Source organism: Gymnoscopelus braueri, assembly GCF_963280865.1.
Source record: "Gymnoscopelus braueri genome assembly, chromosome: 4".
Taxonomy (NCBI): Eukaryota; Metazoa; Chordata; class Actinopteri; order Myctophiformes; family Myctophidae; genus Gymnoscopelus; species Gymnoscopelus braueri.
This window is the reverse complement of record NC_137605.1, coordinates 19,337,830-19,350,797: the sequence shown is the minus strand read 5'-3', so window position 1 is coordinate 19,350,797 and position 12,968 is coordinate 19,337,830. Positions and strand designations below refer to the sequence as shown.

Below are 12,968 nucleotides of genomic sequence, written 5' to 3'. Positions count from 1 at the left end.
GGGCATTCCCAAGGTTGTGCAGTCCAGCATACTGTGAAATCAGTTTTAGATTTCCCATTCTTACGCAACAATGACTGATCAGTGACTGGTGTAGAGATGACACATCAATAAGCAAATTGTTAGGTACTAGAGAGTTTAGGATAGTTGTGTGAAGAGGATGCGTTTACATATTGTCTCATGTATTATTTATTGTGTCATACACATAAATACACCTATACATAGACATATACACATACACATAAACAGACATGCATGCATGCACGCACGCACGCACACACACATGCACACACGCACACGCACACGCACGTGCACGCACACGCACACGCACACGCACACGCACACGCACACGCACACACACACACACACACACACACACACACACACACGCGCACACACATTAAAAAGGACAAGATGGAAGGAGGCAGCAATACCTGGCACATGATCTTAATGTGGGACACCCTCCTAACTCCTGTCTTGGTCTTTGCCTCTGTCAGGGCGGATAGTACAAAGTCTCCTGGTTTAGACAGAGACTCACGCACCAGAAACGTCCCTGGTTCATCCCGTTCCAATAGCAACTTCTCTGCGTTGGGCCCAGAAAGGTGACCGTGATACCACCTGGGTTAGAGAGAGAGAGAGTGGGAGTGAGAGAGTGAGGTGCGTAATGGTGTTTGAGTTGTTAGGCCCTGTTCCTCTACCTGAACAAAAAAGCTATTTATTTTCTACATTCTTTCTACATTTGCAACATTAAACAAATAGAATATTTTAACATGGTTTTCTCATTGTGCAAATAGACTAAATTAATCAACAAAGCTATCACAGCATTGACCAACTGCACACATGCACAGGATTATTTAGTAAATCGCTTAAATCAGATTCAGATACAGGTTTGCAGGTGTACAAATGTGGGTGAAATTCTCTGTCATACAAGCTCCCAACATTTGCCGTTTCAAGAAAAGGGTAAAGAATAGGGAAAGAAAGAAACAAGGGAAACAAGTCATACATTCCGAAAATAATATGAGAAATGTCAAGTACATAAGGTGCATGGTTAAAATAAATAGCAATAACATGCAGCAATTAAGAAAGCCTTCCAAAACAAATCTGTTAACATAATTCATCATAGATGACATACAGTAAATCTGGCTACATTTAGCTGTATGTGGTTACTGTATGTGTCTGTCCATTTTCAGCATGTCCAGCAACAATTAATTCTGGCTATAAACTGGATATGACACATAACCAGCGTGTTTAGTGCTAATGGGATATCCAAAATTGTAGACATTTAAAGTAATGCAGTGGTTTTCAAACTTTTTTTGTAAGGTAGAATATGTGGGCAAGTCAAAATATCATATGTTCATAGTGAAAAAAGTGGGGGAAAAAGCTCACAACATGAGCTTGCAGATCGGCTATTTTCACTATTTTTGAAAATTTGAGGAAAATAATACGTTGCGCCCCGCTGGAATAACTTCCGGGTCCCAGTGTGTATTTTCCCAATATGCGCAGTGCTGTGTCCCTCGCTGTTTTAACAGATCTGAGACTAAAATAACAACTAAAGTGTCATTCTACCGCTTTCCTGGCAACGACAAAAAGAAGAGGAAATCGTTTTTTTTTATTTACATCTATATATAAATATATATAAATAAATATAAAAAATACATATTATAATGTTAATAATAATAATAAATAAATACAACTATAAATATATATATTAGCCTACTTTTGACTGTCTATGCTATTAGCATTAAGACCCTTATTAACCTCAATGGTTCATTTCTGAAAAAGGAGGTTATTGTAAAAAGATTTACGGGTTCCAACATGTTTGTTTACAATGAAGAGTGGACGGCACTGGTGCCTTTTGGACCCGGACGTGACGTCGGACTACAAAATGACGTCAAACTTAAGAACCGAATACTGTTTTAACTGTCACCTAAATGTTCAAAACAGGGACACCAGGTTGAAAGCGGATAAAATATATGTTCAGGGTATAGAATTAGCAATACTCTATTGCAAAATTACTGCACACAAAGTACTGATATAGTCAATTTAAAATAAAATTGTGTATCACCTGACATTTATAGTAATTATATATTACAGTAGATTATTTGGCTCCACTACACTGAGCAAATGTCAACAGAGTACAGTATGTGGAAATGAAAACACACGGCATGCCACTATAAATATCCAGTAGAACAAGGTGACATAAATGTTCTTTGTTTGATATAAATGGTTTCTACAGATGTTTGTGGTGTCGGCTGATTATAATATTAGTAACAATGTTCTGTGCGGAGACAGTGCAATAAGTGTGTTGCGTGTGCGTGCGTGTGTATCCGTGCGTACGAGTGCGTGTGTGAGTGTCCACAGTTCTCTCTCTCTAGCTCTATGCCGGTTGCCTGTCACTTAAATTTAGGCACAGTTCTCGATTTCTTCATCTGAACTTCCTGCTTTGCGGTCGGAAAATTTTCTGATGACAGATTTTCGTGGCTGAAGACGACAAGTTATTTATAGCCTGTGTGTGCCCTTCTCACCGATAAGTGATACAGACACACACACACACACACACACACACACACACACACACACACACACACACACACATACGCACACACACACACACACACACACACACACACACACACACACACCGCCCTTCCTCTGTTTGCGTCTCCATCCCTCTCTATCTTCGTTTGAGGCTAAAGTAGCTGTTGATCATGTAGGGAACAGTTGAACAGTTTTTGCCTTTTTTTCAATGCTCACATGATGTAAAAGTGTCTTCTTTAGCGGCTGATCACCAAACACCTACAGCTACAGGTCATCTGAGGCTACAGCCGTCAGGAAACTTTAACCAATACTGTGACCAGGGAGACATATTTATGTCTGATAATGTATGACGCAGTTATATTATCCACGTCAGAAAAACAAACAAAAACACAAAATACAAAATCAAACCGCTCAAGTCACACACTTTCCGTGCTGACGTGTGCATTTGTTTGCATATATCAGCTGGGAAAGTTGCTCTCCCGAAATCTCCATAACTCATCTTGTCTACGATGAGTTTAAATTAACACAAGTAATGCAACCAATAACATGCTTATCGTTCTTTCTAAGAATAGGGAGATGGACAGAGATAGGTGAAAGCTGAATGGAAAATCATCTGCACCGCATAGTCAGCCACTACGGTCTGCTGGTGGAGGCCATGATACTGACAGAGAGAGAGAGAACATGGTATGGTGTGCAAGAGAGAGGAAGACGAATAGGGTCTGGTCACTGCTTTCAAATGTTTCAAAACTTAAAGTTTCCAACCGCAGCCAGAAAGGGAAGTTAGATAACAGACAGAGAGAAAGAGAGAGAGAGAGATAGAGAGAGAGAGTGAGAGAGAGAGAGAGGGAGGGAGGGGGGAGAACAAGCACCAAGTATGAGTGAATTAGACCTATGTACATAGGCCTAAACACACATGCACAGATTGAAATGCATAGGCACACTAGCATGTACACATGCACAGGGAAACAGACAGAAAGCGCACACATGAACCGACACACACAAAAGGCACACACACAAACACACACACATGCAAATGAACAATGAGCAGTGGAGTTCATAAAATGCTTTGCAATCAGACAGTCACAAAGAGGGAGTGCCGTTGGCCTCTAATGATTTGACTCATGCTGTAAACGGAGTGGAAGACTGCATGGCCTATATACAGTGTATTTATTACAGCCTTAGTTGAACATTCACCTACACGTGGAGAAATACTCTGCTTAAAAACTGACAGTAGTGGGCCATACCAATGCTATTGGGCAGAAACATTCTAGGTCCAAAACAATCAGGAAATTGAAAAAAAAATACCTGTGCTCGAAATGGATTCAATGTAGTTAATATTTAGTCAGAAGTTCTTGTCAATACTTTTCAACGATTAAATATTTATAAAACCCACCACTTTCAGATTTCCAAAAATAGCTAAAATAGATCACAATGGCTTGCATCGCGACACGTTATGAGCTTGTATTTTCTCTACTTTTGCAGAGAATTTTTAAGTGTAAAATAGGGCATTCATTTATGAAAAAACATGAAATATGGAGATATAAGGTTTCTGCCCGACTGCGATGATATAGATTTTTCTCTGGACAGTGGGTGTTCAACTTCAACTGACTCACACTGTATCTATTGCTATCAAAACATTTGAGCTCTCACAATATTATGAAGACGTAATGAGTGATCTAGCAAACGCCTTCTCGATTAATAAATTGTCATTTCTGCTTTAATCGATGGTCTAGGCCTGGGCCGTAGCGTCACGGACCAGGCCCCCTAGGCTGCAATGCCAGCCTGACAGCATGTCGCGGGTTCGACTCCCGATCCCGACGACCTTTGCTGCGCGTCACCCCCCATCTCTCTCCCCATTTCCTGTCAGCCTACTTTCCATATCCCTCTCTAAATAAAGGCATAAAAAGCAAAAAAATAAAATAAAAAATAAAATAAAATAAAAAACACTTTGTCTAAAAGGTCCGTCCCAAAAAGTCTGTGCGGTCTTGTTTCCATTGAGGTCCTGGTACAGTGGAGATACATGAGTTTGGAAAGTGGGGATCACATGTGGAACAGGCTCTGAGCTGGATTTGAATCCATGAAGATGGCAGTAACCTAGGACCGGGTCCATGTTGATAGTGAACTAACCAGGTCTATCATGCAACTAAAATTAGTATTAGAAAACACCACATTCTTTGTCGTGTGTGCATGCATGCTAACCTAACCACGGAACTACGTCTAGCGGGCTAGCCCTGAGCGTGTAGGCGGCATGAGCACTTTGAGGATGGGGAGAACCCAGTGCATAAGAAAGGCATGCTGACCACTCCTTTTATGCTTAGTGTCTCTGCAGTGTCCATATGTGGATACGTTTGTGTGTGTGTGTGCTTGCGTATGTTTTGTGTGGACAGACCTCTTTCAGGCATTATTTCATTCATGTGGAGACTCTTTGCACAATTTGTATCTTTTTTCTGTGTACATTGATGTCACCCTGTTCTCTCGGGTCACAGACCGAGTTTTCCCTGTGTATGAAACAAGCTATCCGAATAACAGTTTGACTTGACCTCAACCATAAAGGCGAGAAGGAGAGAGGGGAACAGAGACAGAGAACGATAGGGACCTCTGACCTCTCTGCGGTGGGGTCGGAGCAGTTCAGGGGGTATTTGAGTTCGATTAAGGTGCCATCTTTGTCCTGGAGGATACCATTCTCTGCAGTGTAGTACTCCACCAGCTCCGACAGTGTGGCAAACTTCTCTCCTCCATAAAGGTCGTAGTAGTCTCCCGTGTTCTGGATACGGATGTGGGTCACGATATCACCCACCCTGGAAGGAAGGACATGAGTGGCAGAGCGTCACCTTATCAACTTTAACCATGGCGTCCCAATGTTGGGCAAGTTATTGTAATAAAATATTTAAAATGTATGTAAGAAATGTTCAAAATATTCACAAATGTTAAAACATTTTCAATAATAGCTCACTTTGAGCTTGGAGATCTGCTATTTTCACTGCGCGACAAAGTTTAAATTAAGTGGTTAAATGGCTTTGTAGAAAGATAAAGAATACAGGGTGCCCTGAAGAAGGTAGCGGCATGTTTGTGCTGCTACACGTGGGTTGTACACCAATACATTTTCAACATGGACACTTATTATCTCAGCCAGGCTGGAAGGATTATGTTTTAGCTCCTGTCCATCTGTCTGTGAGAGAGTCTGTATGTATGTCTGCACAGCTAATTTCGCAAATTGCTGGACCGATCAGCGTCATACTTTACATGCACACTGTCACTAACAGTAGGCCAAGGAAGACACTCCATCGCTCCACCGATTTTTCTAATCTGATATTGGTGGCACAATATCCGGCCTATAACTCTTGAACCATAGGTCATACAATAAAATATATAGGTCACACCCATAAATCAGATTTTTCATCTTCCATTACGATTTGCTGTCATGTTTGCCTTCCACATTTTGCAGAGGGGGCCTAATTTTACAAAACATGACATATGTGTTTCCAGTTCAATCAAACGTAGCTATGGAAAACTGAATCAGAATAGGAAATGGGTATGCCATGCTATAAACTGCTATCATGCTATCAACTTATGTATATATTTACATACTGCTGTATCTTTATATTCTATACTGCTTTTTTTATATGGACCCATGGGTCTACAATAAAGATTATTATTATGTCCAATTTGAAAAATTATCTCAACTATGAAATGAAGAGACACATACTACAACCTATACTGTATCTGTTCACAGTGTCCTTAATCAACATTGAAGCAGCCATGCCTTTGTAAACAGGATGCAAAGATAATATCATGACCCTGTGATGTGTGCCATGTTTGACTGCTTATGTGAGCTGCAGCTGCAACATAAATGAAATACCTTTTGACTTGTTTATTAGAGAAATAAGTGTATTTGACAGTATTTTGCGTTTGCGACCAGCAAAACAAAGTGACTAAATCTGCTTTAATGGAGAAGGTCAGACCACTACCCTGTTTTTCTATCAGTAATAGACAAGATGTTATCTGAGATAAGAGGGATTGACTGGAAATTTGATTGTTTATGGTTTGTGAAATGAAAGTAACAATAAACTGTTTGCACTTTTAAATTGATCAATAAACAAGTAATTTCAGTCTGAAATTTCCATTTGGAACAAGAATCAATCCGTAAGAGTAAAAATGGACCTGTTTGGTAGCACTTTTGACTGTACTAACCTTTGTTAGTACAGTATGTAATGAAGATTTAGTCTTATATTTAGATATTATATAATGCACTTAACATCACAATATGAAAGGGATAGTTCACACTATTCCTGTTTTTGTCACCTTCCTAAGCCAATAATTTGATGACCAGTGGACCGGTAAGCAGCGGTTCCGGTAGGAGACACAAAAGAGAGTCTTTGTGTCTCCTGCCGGAACCGCTGCCGGTGATCAAATTAATTGGCTTAGGAATGCGATAAAAAAATAAAATCCATGAATTCAAGTCTCCATGGGGTGACTAATCAATAGAATTTTTTTGGGGGGGTGAACTCTCCCTTTAAGAACAATTTGTACAGTGCAATAGATTGCACTTACTGTACTATATATGTTACACCCTTGTAAGAACACAGTGTGATAAGGATATTTTCATTTAGTATCTATAATAAAAATAGTGATGTGTTTTTTAATACTTTTTCAATAGGTTAATACATTAGTCATCACAGTGGAAGAATTGCTCATGTGGATAATTAATCACAATATACACTATACAGGTGCTCTTTGGAAATGAGAACAAAGTCAGCATAATAACAGAAGAGGAAGTATGTCAGCTATTCAAAATCAGTTAAGAAAATAGTGCAAACATTAAAGAAATAGAGCTTACTTCCAAAGTTATTAATTCAGATTCAATTCTGTGCAATAAATTCTCCTTTTGATTTCCTATCAAACCATGTATGTATTTAAATTGCCAAATTGGCATAACTGAACTGGTGCTGTAACTCTTGTGACTGTTCTTCCTATTTCAGTGTATAGTGAACTAAACTGTTTACCAACTCAATGCCTGTTCCATTTATTCATATTTCAGGTTAACCAAACCAGCAATGACATTTGTCTTACTGTGAATCCACAGCGCCCGCATGCTAAGCCCAGGCTTTATCACATTCATTCAGGACAAAATGTGGAAAATCTAAATTAATTGCAACAATACAGAATAACAATAACAATAACATTCAACTTGTCTGTCCATATAAAGGCAATACAGTCAAAATCGAATAAATGGTGAAATAGAAACCAAGAAAGGATATAATAACGTAAATCAAAAAGCAAAAAAGACAAATGGAGAAGAAGAGATAACAGATAATCTCTGTGTTTGACTGAGCTATAGTGCACTTGTCCTAGTACTGTGTCACTGTACAATTTCAAATCTAGCTTATGTATCGCAATATTATAAAAGTCTATTAAGTAGTAATAGTGGCTGGATTTGGACTTTGTTCTGAAGGGGTGAAATGTTGTACATCTGTTAGTTGTTACCATCTGTAAACATTCTGAATTCACACCTTTTGACAGTATCTCACCTAGACAAATTATTGTCATCTGTAAATGGCAAACTAAACTGAACAACTTTGAATTTAAGAAAGGAAAGATGACAGAGTACAATTACAGAAAAAAATAATTAAGGCCAGTATAGTTTACATGGAAACAGAGTGTGATGTTGTGAAGTTTGATACCTGACAGACAGAGAGAAGTCTCCCACATTCTTCTTGCTGGGCCTGGCCAAGAAACTGCCATGGACGCCTCGAGACTTCAGTATTGACTCAGCATCCAGACCTGTGATGTCCCTGTGGAACCACCTGGAATCAAACACACACACACACACACACAGTTAATTAAATTGAGCATTTAAATTGTCCAAAAAAAAACTGTGAAAGCACATATATAGTGTACCACCTCCCACACACACACACAAAAAAACTGCTAACAAACCTGTGAAGGGACATATAGTATAGTGTACCACCTCCCACACACACACACACACACACACACACACACACACACACACACACACACACACACACACACACACACACACACACACACACACACACACACACACACACACACACACACACACACACACACACACACACACACATTACTATACACTAAGGCTATGTTCAGAGTGCAGGCAAAACCGATTTGTTTCTCAAATACGATCTTTAGGAATGACTGTCCAGACGGTTACTTGCAAATGATCAGATCAAATTTTTGCAGACATATTTAATCTGCATTGGTCACTGTGGTAATGACACAGGTGTGAATAATGCTTAAGTTATATTGTAGATCTGCTTTTTGAGCAAGTAGTAAATCAGACATTGATGTCATTGTGTCCAAGACAGTGTCTTTAGAAATAAGATTTGAATTGTATTTCAAATCAACTAGGAATGTAGTTCAAAACTGATTCGCAAAAATCAGTTTCAGTATGGTTCTTACTTCAGACTTGATAAAAAACTGATTCCAATCTGGATAGGCCAAAAATTTGATTTGGGATGCCAGTCTGAACGTAGACTAATAACTGCATACTGCACTGTACATACCTATGATTGCTTAAACAGCAGACACACTGACTTTGCAAGCATATCCTCAAATAACAGTGAACAAAGTTACAAACAGCCTGCCAGTGCCAGACCAACACGCACGTCCTAACACCCATTATTTTCTCACATACATCAGTGAAGTGCACGGAAAAAATTCAACGCACATTTTGTGCAGTGAAAATACACAGCAATTGTACAAATATTTACTTTTGCCTCATTGCCTGTAGTACTTCTTGTTCTACATTTTCTCTGGATTTTAACTTTTCAATACAGTTCACTAACTTTCCTAACTTTGTGTCTGCCTACAGTATGTGGCCGTCTTTTTGCAATGGTTTTCAATGGGAACAGAGCGTTTTCACACGGAAAGCCATGCAATGGCAACAAAACGCTCAGTTGCCATTGAAAACCATTGCAAAAAGACGGCCACATGAATGAATGTTAGGCCACATGAATGAATGTTAGGTGTGACCGTACCCTGAGAGAGTAAAATCACTCTCAAAGTGAAATGAACACTCAGGATTTTGCAGTGCAACGCTATGTGAACTTGTGAAGAGTCCCTCTACTAGTGACTTTTCTGTTTTTGCTCTAAAAACTAAATATCATTGCAGAAAATAGCCGATATACAAGCTCACAACGCAGTCGCATTGTGAGCTATTTTCGGCGAAGGCTTTCCCCAGAATACGGATGCTGGGGTTTAAGTGGTTAAACATCTATATACGATGTTCTCTTCCAGAGTGACAAGAGGCTGACTGTGGGAGTGGTTCAGCATATTGCTCAAGGTCACGTCGGCTGAACCAAATTATTGGATGTTCTGGGTACTGAACCTGTGGCCTTCCAGCAAAGACTTAGCCTACAGTACTCTGTACTCTCATACTTTGACCTCACCATAATGACCTCCTGTGCTCTCTTCTGACCACATGCTGTTTTATATGCCACCAGCTAGATTCAATTATATATATTGCATTCTTTGCATAATCACTGCTTGTACAAATACAAGTTATGTTAAATGCACACACACACACGCACACACTCACACAACTACACATGCACACACATGCAAAGTCGCGCAACTCCAGCAGATTCATGTAATGTGCTATTTTTTATATTTATTTTATGTGATTCTTTGACAATACTGTTCAAGTCATAATGAGATAATAATTGATAAGAGCACTTATTATATAACCTTTATCTAAAGACACAATGAGATTAAAACCCTCTTTTATAAGTGAGACCTATAGCCAGGAATAACAATAAAAACAGAAACACGAAGCAAGTACACAAACTAAAATGATTTTTTTTTTTTTAAATACACAGCATTAGAATACAGGGCTTTAAAAAAAACAAGAGCAGGTCATGGACAGCGTATGGTTCATCTGCCTTTCAACATCTGGTAAGGAGAGATATGTTTCAGTTTTGCCTGCAAATCATTCCAAGACCATTGATGGAACAATCTCATCTTACCCACCGGTACCAGGTACTGGTACCATTAAGGTACGTAGGTACCGTACAATGCAACCACTTTTGGGATCATAAGTTGTGACTATCTTGTCAAAATAAAAACTTACGAGTTTATGTACAGTTATTTAATAACTTTAAAAAATAAAAATGCACCAGTGTTGCATCCTACGCATAGCAAGAGATGGCCAGTCAGTTAAAATTAAACTGAGGAAAGGTACGGAAGGTTAAATATAATGTTCATTACAACGTACATACTGTACAAATGAATATCCAGTATATGCTGCCATGTGAATGTTTTCTTATGTTTTTTTAATTGTATGTGTTTCTATGGACCATGAGTCAGCAGTAAAGACATTCATTCATTCATATTTATACTGTATACAGTTATACGGCTACCCTCTATAGGAGCGCACCTGATATGTACCAACTATTCATATAAGTGCATTGTGAATCGTATGCTACTACACTGTGTACTTTCAACATGTGAGATCAATAATTAATATGTATTTATCTACATAATTATGCTATACCAGCCTCTACAGTCTACTGTACATTGGATATTGCATATCGTCGCTGTCGGGCAGAATTTTTATTTTATTTTGAATAAATCAGTGCTTTTGAACACCCTCTACGTCTGTGTGTGTTTTTTTTACAAATATTGAATAATTGAACCAATTAAAAGTATTAAAAAAGCGCTCCACATTAATGGTCAAAAACCTCCTAACTCCACTTGAGCTGGATTTGGGTAAAGTGATGATATTATAAGGACACATTCAAGTATCTGACAATGTATAAAGTCACCGTACCAACTTTGATGAGGCAGTATTGTGTTGATCTAAAAACATGTTTCTTTTTTTTTCATTTCCTGAATTTTGGACATAGCTGGTTTCTGCCTGACAGCAGAGACATCATAAATAGTTTCTACCTATGTGCAAACATACCTGGCAATAAAAAAGATTCAAATTCTGAGTCTACAGTAAATCATACAGACACTGAACATTACAACGTGTAATATAATGATTCAAAGACTCAAAGGAGCTTATTTGTCGCTCACTCATACAAGTCTGAGTGCCATGCTCCACAGACAGTGCTAACAGCAATATATGACAATAAGATATAACACAAGATATATAAGTGTGTCATTGCACAGAATTTGAAAGGAGAATCATTTAGCAACTAGGATTATCCTCCATTCATATTCTGTACACTCTATTGTTATATATATTGTCAGCTGCAGTCTGCAGAGTATGAGTGAGTGACAAATGAATATAAAGTATAAAAGCAGAACAGAGGACTTAACTTCTGCAGTAAAAGAGACAGACAGAGAGGGAGGGAGGGAGGGAGGGAGAGCGAGAGAGAAAGAGAAGGAATGGAAACAGAGAAGTTAACATCCAATGCCTTACGCAAAAAACACAACAGATTACAGCCGGGGTTGGCTAACTGTTACTGAACCTCGAGAGACGGCTTCGACGTCGTCACTTATTGAGCCATATTGTACATTCTCAACACTTTTGAGATCAAAGTTACTATACAAGTAAGAATGGTGCTATACAGTAAAGACCATGTTGTAAGAGTTTGTAATTATATTATTACTACTTACCGAACCATGTTGTCCTTTTAAGTCTTCTGGTTCCAAAGAGAGGGACAGAGGGTTATGAGGTGCTCTTTACAACAGTGTGCATGCACAGAATCAAGCATCATAATAGGCTATTCTGTTCTGACAGGATCAACTTATTCAATTATAGCCAAACAACTGTACAACTCTCTGACTGAGGAAGAGCATGTTGCCTCCCTGCCTCCTATAAAGACACCTCTCTGACTGACCCTATTCATTTAACTCTGAGTGCACAAACTCTGAGGGGCCGTAGTAAGGGTCCATTTGGTTCCATTTGTGCACTCAGAGTCACTGAAGATTGTACTGTGTAGTCTAGTCCAAAGTGGACTCCAGGGACTCTCTGGGGTCCTTTAGTTTAGGGGGTCTAAATTGACCCTTCCAAGTCTGTAACTCTAACAGTATACCAATGGAACCAAATGGACCCTAACGGGTCCATTTGTACACTGTCAGAGTTAAGGGGAGACCTTGAAATGTATACGTTTGAGAACCATTGGTCTAGTCTGTCACTCCACTCTCTTCTCTTCCTCCTCTAGTCAGTAAGTAAAAGTACCAATACCACAATATAGAAATACTCTGCTACAAGTAAAAGTTCTGTATTCACATTTTACTTGAGTAAAAGTGCAAAAGTATTGGCATCAAATTGTACTTTAAGTACCAAAAGGTAAAAGTACTCAAGTACACTGCAGAAAGTCCCATTTCAGGTTTCAAAATAAAAAATAGCAGATCTACAAGCTCTGTTGTAGATCGGCTATTTTCAAATAGCTGAGGTACAAAATAGGGCTTAGTTGGTCAATGTATGTTTTGTCTTAATA

At 38.8% G+C, this 12,968-nt stretch overlaps 1 protein-coding gene across 4 annotated transcripts in view; it reads right to left on the bottom strand.

Moving 5' to 3' along the window:
- ptpn6 (protein tyrosine phosphatase non-receptor type 6) overlaps positions 1-12,968 on the bottom strand; it is a 29,539-nt gene that overhangs the window by 13,501 nt on the left and 3,070 nt on the right. For 2 of the 4 annotated variants that reach the window (XM_080427495.1, XM_080427494.1), the window contains exons 2-5: positions 12,142-12,167; positions 8,217-8,339; positions 5,139-5,333; positions 432-615 (exon numbers count right to left, since the gene is read on the bottom strand). In XM_080427495.1, the coding sequence (XP_080283621.1) occupies positions 432-615; positions 5,139-5,333; positions 8,217-8,339; positions 12,142-12,149 (510 nt within the window). In that variant the 5' untranslated portion in view covers positions 12,150-12,167. The remainder of the gene's footprint in view (positions 1-431; positions 616-5,138; positions 5,334-8,216; positions 8,340-12,141; positions 12,168-12,968) is intronic. The other 2 variants (XM_080427497.1, XM_080427496.1) reach the window with 1 other exon arrangement.